Source organism: Erithacus rubecula, assembly GCF_903797595.1.
Source record: "Erithacus rubecula genome assembly, chromosome: 2".
NCBI classification, from domain to species: domain Eukaryota; kingdom Metazoa; phylum Chordata; class Aves; order Passeriformes; family Muscicapidae; genus Erithacus; species Erithacus rubecula.
Window position 1 is genome coordinate 1,462,239 of NC_136685.1, and position 22,272 is coordinate 1,484,510.

General features: G+C 38.9%; 1 protein-coding gene across 1 annotated transcript in view; it reads right to left on the reverse strand.

Annotated features, from left to right (window-relative positions):
* The window catches only part of FBXO16 (F-box protein 16), a 33,944-nt gene extending 17,736 nt beyond the window's left edge, over window positions 1-16,208 (reverse strand). Inside the window, exons 1-3 of the mRNA XM_079298282.1 lie at window positions 16,096-16,208; window positions 8,836-8,871; window positions 187-393 (exon numbers count right to left, since the gene is read on the reverse strand). Coding sequence (XP_079154408.1) covers window positions 187-393; window positions 8,836-8,871; window positions 16,096-16,191 — 339 coding nt within the window. The 5' untranslated portion in view covers window positions 16,192-16,208. The remainder of the gene's footprint in view (window positions 1-186; window positions 394-8,835; window positions 8,872-16,095) is intronic.
* Window positions 16,209-22,272: the final 6,064 nt, after the last annotated feature.

A 22,272-nucleotide genomic window follows, 5' to 3' on the forward strand; every position in this document is an offset into this window, starting at 1 on the left:
TGAATCTTGGCTAGTCTGGCTTTATTTAGGACCCAAGGAATGAGCATCACTAAACATTTTGGAACAGACTGTAAAGTCTTATCCTTTTTTTTTTTTTTTTTTTTTTTTAAACTGCTTTAGCCTGGCTTTCTGAACCCAGGAAGGTGTTGGATTTTTTAAAATTATTTTTAATTTATTTTTTTTTACCTGTGCACAGCGACAGAGGCTGCGTGGGTCCAGGAAGGAGAAGATGTACAAGGACAGGACCCGAGGGAGCCTCGTGGTAAAATCAACAGCCTCGACTGGGACTCGAGCCTGGAGCTGCTGGACACAGAATTTCTGCTGGGACAGGGAGCAACGTCCCAGCAGCTCCACCAGGACCCTCCTCCTCTGGCCATCTGTCCACTTGTCAAACTGGAAAAAACGGGATGGGATGGGATGGGATGGGATGGGATGGGATGGGATGGGATGGGATGGGATGGGATGGGATGGGATGGGATGGGATAGGATAGAATAGAATAGAATAGAATAGAATAGAATAGAATAGAATAGAATAGAATAGAATAGAATAGAATAGAATAGAATAGAATAGAATAGAATAGAATAGAATAGAATAGAATAGAATAGAATAGAATAATGTAATATAATATAATATAATATAATATAATATAATATAATATAATATAATATAATATAATATAATATAATATAATACAAAATAAAATAAAGAAAAAATAAAATAACATAAAATAAATTAAAGTAAAATAAAATAAAATAAAGAAAAAATATATTAAAATAAAATAACCTAAAATAAAGTCAAATAGAGTAAAAATATAATATAATATAATATAATATAATATAATATAATATAATATAATATAATATAATATAATATAATATAATATAATATAATATAATATAATATAATATAATATAATATAATATAATATAATGAAAAAATAAACTAGATAAAAATAAAATAAAATAAAATAAAATAAAATAAAATAAAATAAAATAAAATAAAATAAAATAAAATAAAATAAAATAAAATAAAATAAAATAAAATAAAATAATCAGCTTTTCCTCCCTGCTGGCACCTGGCTGCAGGTCTGGAGCCAGACAGCAGAAATTTTGGGATGGGTTTGTTCTCCTCCCAGGCTATGGCTGCTGACAGGGCCCTTCCCAGCTCCACCCTCCCTCCCAGCCTGTTTGCCCAGCTCTGCAAAGCCATCCCTGCTTCCCTGAGTTCCTCCCACACGGATTCCATCCTCCTCCTCCTCCATCCCATCCTCCTCCATCTGCCAGTGGAAAAATCTTTGTGACTCTGCTGATTGTTCCTGGCCTTGGTTTGCTTTCCCTCTCACAGTGGGATTGTGAGGGGAAAAAAATGCTTTCTAAATTTTCTATATATAGTTTAAAAATATTTTATAATTTATAAAGTGTGAGGCACTCTGAGATTGAAGTGCTAGAAGCGAGGAAAATGGAGGGAGATAATTAACACTTATATTATTTATCCTTTTAACCTAATAAGTAAATTCCCAGAAGCTTTAGTGTAACACTGGCTAACCAACAAAAAACTACCTAAAAACCATTTAAAAAACCAAAACAAACCAAAATAACCCACCCAAAATCTTCCATATTGTCCCATACCTATTACTATAGTACAAACATCTCAAATTTAAAAGCTTTTGCCATATAAAATCACACATTTATATTTCACTACACACCCACAAAACCTCAAGTCAAAAGCAGCATTCTCCAAAAAAATCAATACAAAAAACCCACAAAAAGCCATAAACCCCCCCCAATTTTCTGGAACCCAGAAGAACAGAAATGTCAGGGGAGAAGGAATCAGCAATGAATTCATCACTGGGGCCATTTCAGGAGGGAGCCCTGGCCCAGGCCATTCTTGGAGGATTAGAAATCATTCTGTGGCTTCAGAGTTTCTTTTCATGTGGCCTCTGCATTTGTTCCCAGAGCTCTGCTCCCTCACACTGAGTCACCAGGTTTATTTGAACAAGATGAATCTCTGGTTTCTCTGCACCTGAAACTCCTATTTTATTTTATTTTATTTTATTTTATTTTATTTTATTTTATTTTATTTTATTTTATTTTATTTTATTTTATTTTATTTTATTTTATTTTATTTTATTTTTTATTTATTGTATTGTAGTGTATTTAATTCTATTCTATTCTATTCTATTCTATTCTATTCTATTCTATTCTATTCTATTCTAGTCTAGTCTAGTCTAGTCTAGTCTAGTCTAGTCTATTCTATTCTAGTCTATTCCTATTCCTATTCTATTTCAGTTCATTTCATGTCATGTCATTTTTATTTATTTTATTTTATTTTATTTTATTTTATTTTTAATTTATTGTATTTTATTTCATTCTATTCTATTCTATTCTATTCTATTCTATTCTATTCTATTCTATTCTATTCTATTCTATTCTATTCTATTCTAGTCTATTCTATTTCATTTCATGTCATGTCATGTCGTTTTTATTTATTTTATTTTATTTTTAATTTATTTTATTGTATTTCATTCTATTCTATTCTATTCTATTCTATTCTATTCTATTCTATTCTATTCTATTCTATTCCTATTCTATTTCATGTCTTGTCATTTTTATTTTATTTTATTTTATTTTATTTTATTTTATTTTATTTTATTTTATTTTATTTTATTTTATTTTATTTTATTTTATTTTATTTTATTTTATTTATTTTTGGTGTGACAGGAGCAGCAGGATGGGATGGTTGGAGAGCCTTTTCCTGAAGGAAAATGTGGATTTTGCTTTGTCCTGCCTTCTGTCACGGTGAGGGTGGCAACAAAATTTTGGGTTCAGAGAATTGAGGGTTTAAATGGCAAAAATAAAGGAGAGGAACAAGGGAGTTGACTAAAAACTAAAAAACTTTAATGGAAAATAAAGTTCTCCCTTGGGGGGAGAATTTTCTGGAACTGTGACCATATGGGGAGAACAAGTAACCAATAGGGGAACAGAACTTGAACTAATTAACATAAAACACTAAGGACTCTGGGAACAACACTTGAGTTTGCCCTAACTCTATATTTCCCAAAGCTTGACCTCAACACCTGTTTTTTTTTTTGTTTTGTTTTTTGTTTTTTTGTTTGTTTTTTTTTTTTTTTTTATCCAGATGCCAGCAGAGAGGGAAAGCTGATTTTTTAAAAAAATATATTTTACTTTTTTTTTTTTTTTTGGCAGGAGCAAGAGGACTATTCTAATATTCCAATAGGAATGGCAAGCAGAGGATGGGATGGTTGGAGAAGCTTTTCCTGAAGGAAAATATGAATTTTACTTTGTCCTGCCTTACCAGAAGATGTGGTGACAGGAAAAAGGGAAAGATTTTAAACTCAAACACCGAGATTTAAATGGAATATTAGGGAGAAATCCGGACTGGAATTCCCAGAGGAGCTGTGCCTGGAATGTGCAAGGAACAAACTGGGATTGTGGAATGGGATGAGCCCAAACTCCTTTTCAAAAGGAAGTTTTGGGGTTTGGGGAATTCCCCTGGGTGAGGAATGCTGCTTTTCCCACTTTGTTTCCTTCTCAGGCGTGGCCATCCCATTTCAAATTAATCTCTGCAAGTCACAGCTCTGCACAACCATCCTCAGGGACATCTAAGTGCTTGGTTAAATGTGACTTTCAAAAATTAAATATAAATTAAAATAAATATAAATAAAAATAAAAATTACATAAAAATAAAAATAAATATAAATATATAAATACAAACACAGACAGAAATGTACAAATATATATAAAATTAATATTAAAAAATAAGAATAAAAGCTCTTCCAGTGTTTTTTATTTATTATTATTATGGGTAAATAAATAGTTTAAAATCCAGTGTCCCTTCTTTTCCCTCTCAGAATAAAATAGTTTAGAAATGCAGATTTTATTTTTTTTCCTCTGCTTCCTCCCCACCCCAAATCTAGGCTCAAATGCAGAACTGGCAGAATAACAGTTTAATAACAGTTTAATAACAGTTTAAAATGCGCTGTGCAGGTGAAGGAAATTGAAAAGCATTTTCTTTCCTGATAATTTTGAAGAACTGCTTCTCTCTCTATGTATTTATTTATTTATTTATTTAATTAATTAATTTTCCCTTGGATGAATTCCAGTGCTGGAGAATAAAACTCCAGGAAGAAAATAGCTCTTCTCCTTTCTCACAAACACCTCTGCAAGAGCTTGGAGAAGGTCAGAATGAACAAAGTGTGGGATTGGCATTCCTGAGATCCTGGAGAGATGAAAAGCTGCATAAAGAATCTCCCTGTCTTTTCAGACACAGTGAATTAAGGAATATTCCCTTTTGTTTAATCCCTGTTTTTTCATATTTCAATTCTAATGATGCTTAGCAAGGTATTAAGGGAGAACTGAAGCAGAACCTGAGGATTTAGGAGTTAGAATTATTCCCTGAGAATAAAATCGGACAAAGATGTACCAGAGGGGATAGAGAAGGTTCATCCTGTCTCCTTCTCACCCTTGGCTTGAAATAAGAGATTTTCTGTGTCACACAAGGGGAAAACCTCTGCTCCCCATCCATGATCCCAGCCCCACCCAGCTCGTTAAAACAATCCTGATCACCAATTTGCGCTGATAAACTTCAGTGTGAGCCCCGGGGACAAGGGAGGAACGGGCTCAGTCTCTTCCACATCAAGAGATTAAGTGAACCAGTCAAAACAAATCCAGCTCCACTTGCCAGCAGACGGAAGAGTTGCTCCTTTTTTTAACCCTTCCCACCCTTTCCCAGCGGGGGAATTCCTCCCGTCATTGTTTAAACTCCATTTAAACCAGACAACACCCAGCAGCAGCAGCCCAGGAGTTAAATTGGCATTATTTGTCTCTTTTCCAGCATTCAGGAGCGCATCCCCATCCCGGATTTGGCTGCTCCGTGCACAGATCCTCCCCTTGGATGCGATTGCAGCAGCCCAACCAGTCGGACTGGATTCCCCTGGCTTCTCCTTCCCTCTCCCCGCTTCCCCTGAACAATGTCACCGCGGGGATTGTGTGACACCAGCCCGGGTGGATCGGTTTACAATTAATCCATGAGTGCACACACACAAATAACCGAGGCTGACATCGAGGGAGAGCCCCAGAGGCCCCTCTGGCTCCGGCTGGAGAGGGACACAACCCTCATCTCCAGCTCAGTTTGGGATCCCTGTGCTCAGCAAAAGCAGGAATGGATTCTCCAGAAGACAAAAAATTTCCCCCTCCCTCCCTCCCCAGCCGTTCTCTCCCAGTCCTGCTGGAAGGATTTGTTGGAGCTGGGCGAGGTGAGGAGCCTAAAATACCTGAATCCACCCAAATCCCAAATGTCTCTGCTGCCAAGCAGCTCCTGGTCAGCAATCAGGAGCTCTCCCCCCAGGATCTGTTTGGTTTCACTTTTCCCTCTGTAGTTACACAAAGAATCCTGATATTTTGCAGGAGAATTGTGGAAAGACTTGGGTTGGAAGGATCTTAAAGCTCTGAGCCCTGTCCAGCCTGGCCTTCGCCCAGGAGCTGATGCCATGGCCACCTTCCCTTCCTCAGAGTATTCCCAGGAATTTCCTCTTGGAAATGAGGCTTGGGACAGTGGAAGGTGTCCCTGCCCAAGAGGTGGAATGAAATGAGCTTAAAGGTTTATTCCAACCCAGATCTTTCAGTGATTCCCCTGTAAAATGTCAGGTTTATTTGTTAGATGTAGTGGTAAAAGTGAGAACAAGCCAAGGACAATCCTGCCATGGGAAGATCAAATATTATCAGGAAATTTAGGGGCAGTGTTCTTGTGCAAAATGAGCAGAGATGGCCCCAGGAATGTGGTCTGTGGCCCTGGAAGGGTGTCCCTCACCTGGAGGACCTCAAAGAGAGGTGACAGAAGGAAAAACAAGAGGTTAAATCACAGAATCATTTGGGTTGGAAAAAACCTCTGAGACCATTGAGTCCAACCTGTGACTGACTTCACCTTGTCATTGAGTGCCACATCCAGACATTCCTTGGACACCTCCAGGGATGGTGTCCCCAAACCTCCCTGGCAGCACATTCCAATGCCTGAGCACCCTTTTGTTTAAGAAATTGTTCCTGATATCCAATCTAAACCTCCCCTGGCACAGCTTGAGGCAATTTCCTCTTGCCCTGCCCTTTATTCCCTGGAAGCAAAGCCCACATTTCTGTGCACAGAATCAGAAATTAAATCCCTTCAGGTCATCTCACTCCTTGTGTCTTATGGACCACAACGCCCTGGGAAACATCAAAGGTGTCCTGTGGCACCAGCGGGGAAAAATAACAAAATGAAAATGTGTTCAAGTAAAATCAGGAAGAATTAAATAAACAACAAGCATCCCAAATTGAAGCCAGTCTTTATTGGGAAAACCAAATAAAGGAAAAACACTGTGGCACTGTTTGCTGTTCTGCTTCTCCAGGAGCTTGGATGCTGCTTCCGTGTGTCCTGGTGTGAAGGACAGGTGTCTGCCAATAAAGGCAGGAGCTGCTCTTTGAAATGGAGAGTGTAAACCCCCTCCCTTCAAATTATTATAGTTTTGAAATGAAGGGGCTCTCAGGTAAAGATATGGGAATTAGGAATAACAGTTCTTTACTAGGAAAATTAAAATAGAAATACAGTATTACAAAGAACAATCCCAAACCCTGCCAGAGTCAGAATCCAAGCTGACAGTCAGTCAGTCAGGGTGGTGGCACAGTCCCATTCCATGGTGCTGCATCCTCCTGCAGGGGCAGATGTGGTTCAGCTGGAGCAGTGCTCCTGGAGAAGGTGCAGTTTCCTCTGAAGGTGCAGGGATGATGTGGGAAGGTCCAGTTTTCCTCTGGAATCCAGTGGAAAGGCTGCTCTGGTGTTCCAAATCTCAGTTTTTGTCTGGGTAGGAAAGGCTTGGCTCCTGCCCTGGCTGGAGCATCTCCCAGTGGGATGATGGAATTTTATCAGCCATGCCCTGGGACTCAGTGGCCATGAACAGGAGATATCTCCTGGAGGGAGGATGGGCTGTGGGAAGATAAAGATGATTGCCCAGCTGGTTTAAAGATGGCCCATTAGCAGAGAATATGTGCCAGGAGATCAGGGGCACTGCCCCATCTGGTGACAAAACACACATTGCTGGGCACATCAACTCAACACATTCTGGAAAAGTTGAGGGATGCTGATCTGGTTCAGGATTTGCTCTCCCATCCATTCCTGGCAGTGTTTGTGTAACCTCAGAAGTCTCCAGATTCCCCAAATCCCCAGGCAAGCTGTTCCACAGGGAATTATCTGCAGCACTGGGTTTTGCTCGTGTCTAAATCGTGTCTCCGTAGCTCCAACACAATCCTGGGATTTCCTGCCCTTTCCAAAGTGAGCACAGGGGTCAGATCACTCCCTTCCTCTTTTTTGACACCTTCTGTGTTTCATTTTCACACCTCTTCTCCATCTTCACTCCAGGACAGGGATGTTTTCTGTATTTTCTGGACCTGCTCTCACCTCTGACTTGTTCCCAGCATTCCCAAAACGCAGGGAGCAGAGCTGGGAATGAATCCACCTTTGGGATATTCCCCTTTATTTTATTTCCCCTTCAGTTTGTAATCCACCCTCATCATTCCCAGTGATTTTTTTCTGCAGAACTGCTGCACCCTTGGGTTCTCTCAGATGTGAAGTTTTTGGGTGTTGCTCTTTCATGCAGCCTTTTTCCCTTGTTCTTACCTTTCCTTCCAGATTCCTGACCCCCAAAGTTCAGGAAACCCCTCCAAGGCTGGCATTCCACCCACAGATGGAATCAGGGAATCATCAGGCTTGGAAAAGCTCTCAGATCATCCAGCCCATCCATTAAATGAGGATTTGTTTCCCATTCCATCATCTGGATATCACTGAAAATGCTCAACAGGAGTTAGGACAGGCTCCAGCCTCTCAGATTGAGAATAAATCCTTTAAACTCAGCGTGATCCCAGCTCCATTTAACCCACATTTCCACGTGGAGAAGGTCATGGGAGCCCAATTTGGAAATCCTGCCTGGAGCACTGAGATTCCCCTCGTGGTTCCTCTCACACACCCCAGGCTTGGGAGGGACTGAGAGCAGCTTTTGTGCTTCCTTTTCTTGGGATGCTGAGTAGCAGGAGCATGAGGAGACAAATGTGACCTTTCAGAGATGACTCAGTGCTTGTGAAAGTCGTTGGAGGAAGGTTCTTCCCAGATTTTGGCGTTTTTAGACATCCAGAGATTTCCAAGGTTGGTTTTGTTTTTTTTTAAAATATTTTCCACTTGCTGCCTATCCCATTAAAAGCTCATTTTTTTAACAGTAATCACTCAATTATTTCATTTCCTTGGTGTGCCTGAAATCCCTTATTATCAAAACACAACAAATTATGGAAATAATGTTTCCTATGAAAACAAATAATCCTTAAAATCAAAATATTTGCCCGTAAAGAACATGTGCAATGCAAAAGAAAAACCCAAAAAAACCCATGAGTGACTTATTGAGCATAAAGAACCATCAACTCCAACCCAAACCAGTCCATGTGTGCACTTGGTAGATAAAATGCCATTTATTACAGATTTCAAAGACTCTCCATCAGGCCATGGCAGCATCTGAACATCCAACATCTCCTTTGAAGACTTCACAGACATTTCCTGGGGTTTTTTTATCTCATTTCAACTCATTCCAATGAAGGAATATGATTTCCTAACTTCAAAACCTAGAGAATGTGGGAACTGAGGGAATTTATAACTTTACTCTCCTCGAAAGCAGAGCAGCCACATCAGGGAAGTGAATCCCTTTTTCCAAAAAGGAGAAGTTTTACATTCCCATGAGACAAACTCCTGTTCACTTCCAAAATCTGCCTGTAGCAAATATTTATTTAAAAAGAAAAATTTACCCATTTTCCAAGCAGGGCTCTTCTTTCTTCAAATACCTATAAAACACAAGAAAAAACAAACAAACAAACAAAAAAAAAACAACTGAGTATTTGAAAGGGACTCAATACATGCTGAGAAAAATCCAGCTTCAAAAACAGCCCACAAAATATCAATGGAATCACTGAATGGGTGATTTTGGAAAAAATAATTATGGAGATTCTTTAATCCAAACTGCCTGATGGGCTCAGCTGAAGGAGTAGCTCAGGCATGTCCATGGGTTTTGGGTATTTTATTAGATGGAGATTCCAAAACCTCCCCTAAACATCAGGTTCTCCAATTCCTTAATAATTCCCCAGGCCCTGTACTGGATTTATTCCATAAATCCATTTATTTCTTGTGCTGAGGAGCCCAGAAATTCCTGTGGAGAGGGAAAGAACCCACATTCCTTCTCCTGCCACCTGGACATGATTGTTGGGAATTTATCATTCCTGAGCTCCTGAAACCTCCTGGATTCGATGCCACATCCCTGGAAGTGTCCAAGGCCAGGCTGGAGGGGCTTGGAGCAATTTGGAATAGTGGGAAGTGTCAGGGTTGGGATTGGATGACCTTAAGGTCCCTTCCACCAAAAAATATCCAGGGATTTGGAAGCCACAACCTCTCTGGGAAATCTCAACCCACCCTCACAGCCAGGAATTCCTTCCCAAATCCCATCCAAATCTCCCCTTTTCACATTTGAAGCCATTCCCTGTGTCCTGTCCCTCCATCCCTTGTCTTCTCCAGCTCTCCTGGAGCCCCTTTAGGCTCTACAAGGGGCTCTGAGCTCTCCCTGGATCCTTCTCTTCGCCAGGTGAACATTCCCAGCCTGGATCCATGGGAATTCTCCTCTTCTAGACACACAGTGACAGGAGGTGCCCCAAAACTGGAATTTCCCACCTCTTTATTTCCAAAATTCCATTAATCCCGGCTTGGAGGTGCCGGGGGCCTGAAATCCTGCACAGATTCCATCCCAACTCAGCAAAAACCTTCAGGGATGGGATAACAAGAGAATTGTCTGGGTTGCAATACAGGATGTGGCCAGCAATGTGTGTTTTGTAACCAGCTGGGGCAGTGCCCCTGATCTCCTGGCACATATTCTCTGCTAATGGGCCATCTTTAAACCAGCTGGGCAATCATCTTTATCTTCCCACAGCCCATCCTCCCTCCAGGAGATATCTCCTGTTCATGGCCACTGAGTCCCAGTGCATGGCTGATAAAATTCCATCATCCCACTGGGAGATGCTCCAGCCAGGGCAGGAGCCAAGCCTTTCCTACCCAGAGAAAAACTGAGATTTGGAACACCAGAGCAGCCTTTCCACTGGATTCCAGAGGAAAACTGGACCTTTCCACATCATCCCTGCACCTTCAGAGGAAACTGCACCTTCTCCAGGAGCACTGCTCCAGCTGAACCACATCTGCCCCTGCAGGAGGATGCAGCACCATGGAATGGGACTGTGCCACCACCCTGACTGACTGACTGTGCCAGCTTGGATTCTGACTCTGGCAGGGTTTGGGATTGTTCTTTGTAATACTGTATTTCTATTTTAATTTTCCTAGTAAAGAACTGTTATTCCTAATTCCCCAATCTTTGCCTGAGAGCCCCTTCATTTCAAAATGATAATAATTTGGAGGGAGTTTACATTGTCCATTTTAAAAAAGCTTCTGCCTTTATTGGCAGACACCTGTCCTTCAAACCAAGACAAGCAGCCTTTGTTCCTTGGCCACTTTGCAGTGACAACTCCCACCATATCAAAATCCTTGACCTTTATCCATGGGGAGCTGGACCCCCAGTGCCAACACGTGGCTCCCCCAGCACTACAAAAACCACCTCCAACCCTCAGGATGGTGACCTGGGAAGTGAGAGAACGATGGGAATGATTTTTTCCAGCAGATAGATCAAAGAAGGGAGGGAGGGAGGAAAAAGCCTGGCTTGTAACTGCACATAAAACAGTGATTAAAGCACGAGCAGAACATGCAGGATCATTACAAACCAGACGTGCTCCTGCTCTGACAGCCTGCAGAGATGGCTCCTGCAGGGAGGGACATTATCACTGCTGCTGTCTGCTGCAGCAGCTGACAGCTTTAGCTCTGTCTCTCCCAGCAGGAGAGTCTCTGATGAGGGCTGGAAATTGCATTTATTTCATTTGACAGTTTTTATTTGCTTTATTTGCATGGGGGACACCAGTAAAACAGAGAAGAAAAAAAAACCAACAAGCTGAACTTGGAAAAGGATTTGCCCCAAGGAAGGGATGAATAGTCAAAGATGTGAGTTTTGGGTTGGAGAATTCCAGAGGGGAAAGAGCTGATTATGGTCTTTGATCAAAGACAGGCAGATTTGCTTTCAGCGTTCTTGGAGACACATCTGAGCTGAGGCTCTCACAAAGTTCTGCCTCTCCAGGCACTTGGGAGCATTAATTAGCAACAGAATGCCCCAAATTTGGGGTAATTATCAAGCCCATGTCCTCTCCTCTTGCTTTGTGGACTCCACACCTGTGGAGTGCCTTGGATGCAGCCTCAAGCCTGGGATGATTTTGGGATCTGCTCTTTCTCATCCGTGGCTTCAGGGGCTTTAAAGATGCTCAAGAGGCTGGAAAATCCCTCCACCCTTTGCTGCAAATGCCACTGGAGGCTCTTCTGGAGGAACTCAGACCTGAATTCCTGTCCAGCAGAAGGCAAATCCTCTCCCCAGTTCCAAATTTCCCTGCAGGATTCTCCATCTCCTGCCCTTGCTTCATCCTCACCTGCAGCACCACCCTGGACATCCCATCCCTGCTTTTGTGACCATGAACAATTTGGGATTTCCTGATTTTGCCTCCTTGGCTTTGGCCTGTCCCTGGTGGTGATCCTGCCTTTGAAGCAATCGTGGAATCCTGGAATGGTTTGGGTTGGAAAGGACCTTAAAGCTCATCCAGATCCAACCCCATATCCCAGATTGCTCCAAGCCCCATCCAGCCTGGCCTTGGACACTCCCAGGGATCAGGATTGAATCCAGGAGGTTTCAGGAGTCACAGAATGGTTTGGGATGGAAAAATCCTCAAGGATCATCTCATTCCAACACCCTGAGATGATGTTGAATGTTAGGAAGAAATTCTTCTCTGGAATAGAATTCCCAGAGAATTTGTGGCTGCCCCTGGATCCCTGGAAGTGCCCAAGGCCAGGCTGGAGCAACCTGGGATAGTGGGAGGTTGTCCCTGCTCTTGGAATGAGATGGGATTTAGGTTTCTCCCCACCCAAACCATTCTGGAATTCTGGGACAAGTGCACTGTCTACCACGTTTGGAAACCCAAAATTTGTCAAGTAGCAAATTTACAACACTGTAAATTCCCAGGTCTGCTCCTAAATGTGGAATTTTGGCAATTCTGCTGTGGACCAGCTCTGAATTCCCACCTCTCCTGCCCCTCATTCCCTGTTCCAACGAGTTCATTTCACACACACCCCATCTCTCCCTGCTTTTTCCATCCTTTCCATCTATAAATTCCCATTTTTTCATCTATAAATTCCCATTTCTTCTGTCTATAAATTCCCATTCCTTCCATCTAAAAATTCCCATTCTTTCATCTGTAAATTCCTGTTTCTTCCATCTGTAAATTCCCATCCCTTCTATCTATAAATTCCCATTCTTCCATCTATGAATTCCCATCTCTTCCATCTATAAATTCCCATTCCTCCATCTATAAATTCCCATTCTTCCATCTATAAATTCCCATTCCTTCCATCTATAAATTCCCATTCCTTCCATCTATAAATTCCCATTCCTCCATCTATAAATTCCCATTCCTTCCATCTATAAATTCCCATTCTTCCATCTATGAATTCCCATCTCTTCCATCTATGAATTCCCATTCATCCATCTATAAATTCCCGTTCCTTCCATCTATAAATTCCTGTTCCTTCCATCTATAGATTCCCATTCCTTCCATCTATAAATTCCTGTTCCTTCCATCTATAGATTCCCATTCCTTCCATCTATAAATTCCAATTCCTTCCATCTATACATTCCCATTCTTCCATCTGTAATTTCCTGTTTCTTGCATCTATAAATTCCCATTCCTTCCATCTATATATTCCCATCCTTCCATCTATAAATTCTCTTTCCTTCCATCTATAAATTCCCATTCCTTCCATCTATAAATTCCCTTTCCTTCCATCTATAGATTCCCATTCCTTCCATCTATAAATTCCAATTCCTTCCATCTATACATTCCCATTCTTCCATCTGTAATTTCCTGTTTCTTGCATCTATAAATTCCCATTCTTCCATATATAAATTCCCATTCTTCCATCTATAAATTCCTATTCTTTCCATTTATAAATTCCCATCCCTTCCATCTATAAATTCCCATTCCTTCCATCTATAAATTCCCATTCCTTCCATCTATAAATTCCCATTCTTCCATCTATAAATTCCCATTCCTTCCATCTATAAATTCCCATTCTTCCATCTATAAATTCCCATTCCTTCCATCTATAAATTCCCATTCTTCCATCTATAAATTCCTTGACTGTACAAAAATGTCACCTTCACCCTCTCCAACTCCCTATAAAAGCCTATAAAAACATCTCCTGATTCCAAATGTCAGAACTAATTTTGCTGCAGCTATTTTTTTTTTTTTTTTTTTTTTGCTGCAGAGCAGCATATGGATAAAAAAAAAAAAAAAGGATTTTTTTTTTTTTTTTTTTGCCAGGTCAGTGGTTTTAAAACCTGGATCAGAATCAAGAAAATCTATTTTATTATTAATTTTCTAGAATCTTCCAAGGTGGGAAGAGCCCTCCAAGGTCATTGAGTCCAACCATTAATCCAGCACCACATTCCTCATGTGCCAAAGGCTTTTCCAGTTCTCCCCTGGTATTTTTCCAATTTTTAATATTAATTTCTGGCTTTTTATTTTTTTTATATTTTTGTAAATTCCTCCCTACCTGGAACATCACCAACCATTGGTTTATTCAACAATCCAATATCAATCCCTAAAAATTTTGCTGCAGCTCAATCCAACTGACTAAGGAGCAGAGGAGTAAAAAAAAAAAAAAATAAAATGTGGGAAAATGTTGGTTTTTTTTATTTCTGGTTAGGTCATACTTTATTGCACAGTGATGTGTATCTGCAAAAATAATTTTGGAAAGGGTGTAGGAAACATCAAAATGATTCAAAGGCTGCAGAATTTGCCAGATTGAAATGACTTCAAAGAGCTCAATCTCTTCAGTTTATCAGAAATAAAATTAATTCAAGTGTTGGCTTGAAGTGGGGTAAAAGTCCTTCCACAAGGAAAAAAAAAAAGCTGAGTTTAATTAGGGAAAAATCAAATTAATTTTAATGCCAGAGGTATCCAGACAGGAGATAAAGTTTCATCTTTTTATGGTAGAAGGGATTAAAAACAAGAAAATTATTAGGAAAGTGGTGAAATTTTAATTTTCTAAGGAATATCAGCTCTCTACTCCTCAACCCCCACCCAAAAAAAAGCACAGTTCTGTGATTTTTAACAAAAAAAAGAAAAAATACACCTTCTTTTTTTTTTTAAAGTTATTTATTTAAAATAGCAGTATTTAAATCAAATATTTGTTTGGTTTAAATAGGTAAATCAGAGTTTTCCATCTTTTCAGGTTAGATTTCATAAAATGAAGATTTTATGTGTTTAATATCTCTGTATTTCCAACAGAGAATAAAACTCCAAATTCTTATTCCATTACTCATCATCACCTTTGACTCACACTCAGTTTGCTCTGAGGTAAAACTGGAGGATTTTGGTGTTAAAAAAAAAAAAAAAAAGCACAATCTTATGACTTTCAGCAAAAAAAAACCAAAATCCACTTGTTTTCCTTAAAAAAAAGCAAATTATATGTATATTATAGATATAATTTATATATAATTTTATATGTATTAAATTTATATGTATTAAATTTATATATATTTTTTGTATATTTTTATATAGAATATATTTTATATATATATCTTCATCTATATATATATTTTAAAATAAATTTATGTACATTTGCATCTATATCTATATTTATATTATATTATATTATATTATATTATATTATATTATATTATATTATATTTTGCAAAATAACAAATCAAATAAAAAAAAAAGTTTAAAAGTTTAAATCAAATACAATAGATAAATCAGAATTTTCCATCTTTTAATGTTAATTTTAAAAATATATAATATAAAGATATTCTTGTACTTCTCACAGGGAACCAAACCTCCAATTTTTTATTCTGTTTTCCATGATCATGGGGAAAAAAATTAAATGAATTAAATTTTTCTCAGGCTTGGGAATTGGTGAAATTGAGGAATCTGAGACTATTCCAAACCAACTGTCCTGAGAAAATAAATCCTCAAGTTGGTTTTGCCTTGAGGAGTTGGACTGGACCCAACAATGCTGCAATTCCCTGAGTTTCAGGTTGGTTTTATTTTATTTTATTTTATTTTATTTTATTTTATTTTATTTTATTTTATTTTATTTGTTTTGTTTTGTTTTGTTTTGTTTTGTTTTTTTTTTGTTTTTATTTTATTTTATTTGTTTTTATTTTATTTCATTTTATTTTAATTTATTTTATTTTGTTTTATTTTATTTTATTTTTTTTTAATTTTTATTTTATTTCATTTTTTATTTATTTTATTTTATTTTATTTTATTTTATTTTATTTTATTTTATTTTATTTTATTTTAATTTTATTTTAATTTTATTTCAATTTTATTTTAATTTTATTTAATTTTATTTTTATTTTCATGTTATTTTTTTTTATTTTTATTTTCATGTTATTTTATTTTATTTTATTTTATTGTATTATATTGCATTGTATTTTTATTTCATTTTATTTTATATATTTTATATATTTTATTGTATTTTATTTTATTTTTATTTATTTTATTTTATTTCATTTCATTTCATTTCAATTTTTTCATTTTATTTTTTTAATTTATTTTATTTTATTTTATTTTTTATTTATTTTCATTTTATTTTATTTTATTTTATTATATTTTATTTCATTTTACTTCATTTGATTTAATTTTTTATTTATTTTATTTTATTGTATTTTATTGTATTTTAGTTTATTCTTTATTTTTAATTTTATTTTTTAAAAATTCAATTTAATTGTAATTTATTATTTATTTTGTTTAATTTATTTTTTATTTTATTTTATTTTATTTTATTTTATTTTATTTTATTTTATTTCATTTCATTTCATTTCATTTCATTTCATTTTATTTCATTTTATTTATTCTATTTTATGAACTTACCTTGTCATTCAAGAGCTGGTGGTTGAGGGGAGTCCACGAGCTCAGCTTGAGCTGGAGCTTGGAACCATCTGAATTTTTGGGAGGTGCAAATGCCATGGGCAGGGAGGATCCTCCAGCCAGGGGATGGCTGCAAAAAAACAACAAAGAGGGGACTTAAAACTGTGACATTCCTCATTTTTCGTGGAAAAAAATGAGATTTTAAATAAGGAATTTAATGATTTAATAGAAAAAAAAATGAGCGTTATCCCTTTAGTCTTCCTTATTTATTGTGGAAAAAAATACCATTTTTAAAAGGAATTTAAAGATTTTGTAGGATAAAGATGGACATTGTCCCTGTGATATTCCTCATTTTTCATGGAAAAAAATGAGATTTTAAATAAGGAATTTAATGATTTAATAGAAAAAAAAATGAGCGTTATCCCTTTAGTCTTCCTTATTTATCGTGCAAAAAATTACAATTTTAAAAAGGAATTTAAAGATTTCATAGGATAAAGATGGACATTGTCCCAGTGACATTCCTTAATTTTCATGGAAAAAAAAAGAGATTTTGAATAAGGAATTTAATGATTTAATAGATAAAAGATGGGCGTTGTCCCTTTAGTCTTCCTTATTTATTGTGGAAAAAAATACAATTTTTAAAAGAAATTTAAAGATTTCATAGGATAAAGATGGATGTTGTCCCTGTGACATTCCTTATTTTTCATGGAAAAAAAATGAGATTTTGAATAAGGAATTTAATGATTTAATAGATAAAAGATGGGAGTTGTCCTTTACTCTTCCTTCTTTATCGTGGAAAAAATTACAATTTTAACAAGGAATTTAACGATTTCATAGGATAAAGATGGACATTGTCCCTGTGACATTCCTTATTTTTCATGGAAAAAAAAGAGATTTTGAATAAGGAATTTAATGATTTAATAGATAAAAGATGGGCATTGTCCCTTTACTCTTCCTTATCGTGTAAAAAAATACAATTTTAACAAGGAATTTAATAATTTTGTGGATAAAGATGGACATTGTCCCTGTGATATTCCTCATTTTTCATGGAAAAAAACGAGATTTTGAATAAGGAATTTAATGATTTAATAGGAAAAAAAATGAGCGTTATCCCTTTAGTCTTCCTTATTTATCGTGCAAAAAATTACAATTTTAAAAAGGAATTTAATGATTTTGTGGATAAAGATGGATATTGTCCCAGTGACATTCCTCATTTTTCATGGAAAAAAAAGAGATTTTGAATAAGGAATCCAATGATTTAATAGAAAAAAAGATGGGCGTTATCTCTTTAGTCTTCCTTATTTATTGTGGAAAAAAATACAATTTTAAAAAGGAATTTAAAGATTTCATAGGATAAAGATGGATGTTGTCCCTGTGATATTCCTTATTTTTCATGGAAAAAAATTAGATTTTGAACAAGAAATCCAATTATTTAATAGAAAAAAAAGATGGGCGTTAATTCTTTAGTCTTCCTTCTTTATTGTGTAAAAAAAAACAATTTTAAAAAGGAGTTTAAAGATTTCATAGGATAAAGATGGATGTTGTCCCTGTGACATTCCTTATTTTTCATGGAAAAAAATACAATTTTGAACAAGGAATCCAATGATTTATTAGATAAAAGATGGGCGTTGTCCTTTTACTCTTCCTTGTTTTTCATGGAAAAAAAATACAATTTTAAAAAGGAATTTAATGATTTTGTAGGACAAAGATGAGCGTTATCCCTTTGCCATTCCTTTGTTTTTGTGGAGAAAAATTAAGATTTTTAACAAGGAATCCAATGATTTCATGGGACAAAGATGGGTGTTTGCCTTGTGCCATTCCTTCTTTCTCATGGAAAAAAAATGAGATTTTAAGAAGGAATCCAATGATTTCATAGCATTTCACATGCAGTGGTTTCATAGCACTTTTTTGGTGGGAAAAATACAATTTTAACAAGGAATCCAATGATTTCATTGGACAAAGGTGGATGCTATTCCTGTGCCATTCCTTCTTTTTTGTGGAAAAAAGTTCAAAGTTCAGGATCTGGGGAAAGTCTGTCTGAAAATTCAGGATCTGGGAAAAGTGTCTGAAACTTCAGGATCTGGGAAAAAAAATCTTTCTAAAAATTCAGGATCTGGGGAAAGTCTGAAACTTCAGGATCTGGAGAAAGTGTCTGAAAATTCAGGATCTGAGGGAAATCTGTCTGAAATTCCTCCTGGGGAGGAGTGGAGGGGCAGGCAGGGATTTCTCCTCCCTCCAGATGTAGGAAAGGGTGGAGATGTCTCAAAAAAAATTCAGGTGGGATTTTAGGGAAAGGTTCTGTCCCCAGAGGGTGTTTGGAACAGCTCCCCAGGGAATGGTGACATTCCCAAAGCTGCCAGAGCTCCAGGGTTTGGACAATGGGATGCACAGGGTGGGAATTTTGGGGATGTGATGATCTGGGTGGGTCACTTGGAGAAGTCACATTCCATAATTCATTCCATAATTCCATCATTCCATCATTCCGTTATTCCATCATTCCCCAATTCCATAATTCCATCATTCCATCATTCCATCATTCCATCATTCCACAATTCCATCATTCCACAATTCCATAATTCCATCATTCCATCATTCCCCAATTCCATCATTCCATAATTTCATAATTCCATCATTCCATCATTCCCCAATTCCATCATTCCCCAATTCCATCATTCCATAATTTCATAATTCCATCATTCCATCATTCCACAATTCCATAATTCCATCATTCCATCATTCCATCACTCCATCATTCCACAATTCCATCATTCCATAATTCCATAATTCCATCATTCCATCATTCCATAATTCCACAATTCCACAATTCCATAATTCCATAACTCCATAATTCCATCATTCCATCATTCCACAATTCCATCATTCCATCATTCCACAATTCCACAATTCCATAATTCCATAATTCCATAATTCCATAATTCCATAACTCTATCATTCCATCATTCCATAATTCCACAATTCCATCATTCCATCATTCCACAATTCCATCATTCCACAATTCCATCATTGCATCATTCTATCATCCCATCATTCCATCATTCCATCATTCCATCATTCCATCATTCCATCATTCTATCATCCCATCATTCCATCATTCCACAATTCCATCATTCCATAATTCCACAATTCCATCATTCCATAATTCCACAATTCCATCATTCCATCATTCCATAATTCCACAATTCCATCATTCCATAATTCCATAATTCCATAATTCCATAATTCCATCATTCTATCATTCCATCATTCCACAATTTAATCATTCCATCATTCCATCATTCCATCATTCCACAATTCCATCGTTCTGTAATTCCACAATTCCATCATTCCATCATTCCACAATCCCATAAAGCTGCACAAGCCACAGAACTGCCTGGATTGAGCTGGATTTTCAAGTATTTACTGAAATTCCTCAATTTAGGAATTCATGGGATGATTTGGGTGGGAAGGGACCTTAAATCTCATCCAGTCCCACCCCTGCCATCCTGCCACCCTATCCCAGGCTGCTCCAAACCCAGCCTGGATTTGGATATTCCAGGAGCAGCCACAGCTTCTCTGGGAATTCTGTCCCTCACAGGGAAGGATTCTTTCCCAAAATCCTGTTTTCTAGCAGTGGGAGCCATTCCCTGTGTCCTGTCCCTCCATCCCTTGTCCCCAGCCCCTCTCCAGCTCTCCTGGAGCCCCTTCAGCCTCTGCAACCAAAATTTTGGTTTAGTGCCCCAAAAGACAAAGCTATTGACACATGGTGACCAAAAAAAAAAAAAAAAAAATCTATTGTCATTCTAAAAAAAAAAAAAAAAAAAGGAAATGCAGGAGCAGGTTGCAGGTATGGTAAACATCAGTGCAAAAGAGATTTTGGGGAAAAAAAAAATCCCAAGTTTTGAGAGTTTATGCAGAGATAAAAAGAGCAGAATTGTCAGAGTCCCTTGGAATGGTTCACAATTAGGATGGGAAGGTCCAAGAAATTTGGATAAGAACAAAGTTTCACAGGGCAGGAGACAGGAGTGGTGGATTCTATCAGCAGGAAAATGTCACTTGGAAACCACTGGAAATACCTCCACGCATTCCAGTACAATTTGGAATTCAAAAATGGCTTGAAAAATAAATTATTCCGTAGAAGAAAGCTCAACAATCCATCATGATCTTATCCCATTAACCAGGAAGAATTTCCTTTACCTGGGCTAATCTCTGCTTAACCATTCCCAAAACAACTCCTGCAGAAGCAGAAGCACTTTATTTATTATATTTATGATGGATTGATTTATTTACCATGATTTTTGAGCACATCTCAGCAGAAATAAAACCTTTGTTCTGCTGCATGCAGAGGTTTAAGGATGCATTCCCCTAATCCCATCAGTCCACGTGGCACCAATGGAGCAACAGAAAAATTCAGCTGGGAATAAATTTAAAAATTTTAGGATTTAACTGAATCAGCCTCAAGTTAAAGCAGGAGAGGGATTTTGGTTGTAAATCAATGTATCAAAATAAACAGTGCAGTGATGGAGGTTTTAAGCAGCAGCACCAAGCAGAGGTACAGGCAGAGCAGAGGGTGGAGTAGGAAGGAGCTGGGGCTGAAATCAATAATCAATAGTCAATAATCAATAATCAATGATCAATAATCAATAGCCCAGCAAGGCTGGGAGTTGTCCATGGATCCCAATGTGTTTTCCAAGCATTCCCTGAGCTTATTTTGTTTGAATGATGTCTTTATACCCCCACTGTTGGAGACTCCCTTTGTGGAGTCACAGGATTGTTCAGGTTGGGGAAAGGCCTGAGCAAACCCAAACACAAACCCAGCCCTAATCCATGTCCCCAAGTGCCACATCCTGGTGGCTTTTGGACACTTCCAAAGGATTCCATCACTGCTCTGGGCAGCTTGATCACCCAAATATCCCCTCTGAGCCTCCTCTGGTGTCACCTGAGGCTGTTCCCTCTCCTCCTGTCCGTGTTCCCTGGGAGAAATCCTGTCCCCCCTGGCTGTCCCCTCCTGTCAGGGAGTTGTGCAGAGCCACAAGGTTCCCCTGAGCCTCCTTTTCTCCAGGCTCAGCCCCTTCCCAGCTCTGTTCCCTTCCCTGGACACTCCAGCTGCTCCATGTCCTTCTTGTCCCAGAGCTGGAGGTGCCCCAGCAGTGCCTTGGAGGGGGTTCAGAGAAAATTGGAAAATCACTTGGAGATTATGGAGTCCAACCTCCCCCAGCACTGCCAAGGCCACCTCTGACCCATGTCACCAAGTGCCACATCCACATGGCACTGAAACCCTGCAGGGATGGAGACTCCACCACTGCCCTGGGCTGGACAACCCTTTAAGTGAAGAAATTCCTCCTGTTATCCAGCCTGAACCTCCCCTGGGCCAGCCTGAGCCCCTTCCTCTCCTCCTGTCCCTATTCCATGGCAGCAGAGCCAGATCCCACCTGGCTGCAGAGAGGAAAAGTTCCCCCTGAGCCTCCTTTTCTCCAGGCTGAGCCCCTTCCCTGCACACACTCCAACTGCTCCATGTCCTTGTCCCAGAGCTGTCCCAGCACTGGAGGTGCCCAGCACAGGGGACAGGCACTGCCCTGACCCTGCTGCCACCCCAGAGCTGGCACAGCCCAGATGCCACCGGCTTCTTGCCCACCTGGGCGCCCTCATCCATAGGGATGGAAACATTGGGAACACCGCTGACATTTTCCACCTTCCTCCCCGTACCCCGAACCCGTTTTCCCCCCCGCACTGCCGGCGGAGTTTGTGTCACCTCCCCGCCGTGTCTCAGCGCATTTGATGTCCCTTGGGGTGTGTCCGCTCCTGCCCCCCGTGTCCCCCCTTGTCCCCCGTGTCCTCTCACCTTCCTCCTCCCTCCTGCCGACGCCGCCTCCTCCTCTTCCTCCTCCCCCCCACATCCGCATCCCGTCGCTATGGCAACCCCGGGGGAGGGAGCGGCGCCAACCAATCAGCTCCCTCCTTTTTCCTCCCGCCCGTCCGCATCCCGTCTCCATGGCAACCCCGGGAGGCTCCAGCCAATCAGAGCCCCCCCAGCGGGGTTAGAGCGGCCGGGGGTTCGGATCTACCTAGCAACCAGCCCGGCGCGCTCTGATTGGCCGGGAGGCGGGGAGTGGGCGGGACGTGATGGCGCGGGGGGCGTGGCCATGCGAGAGGCGTGGCCGGGCGCTGCCGCTGCCGCCGCCG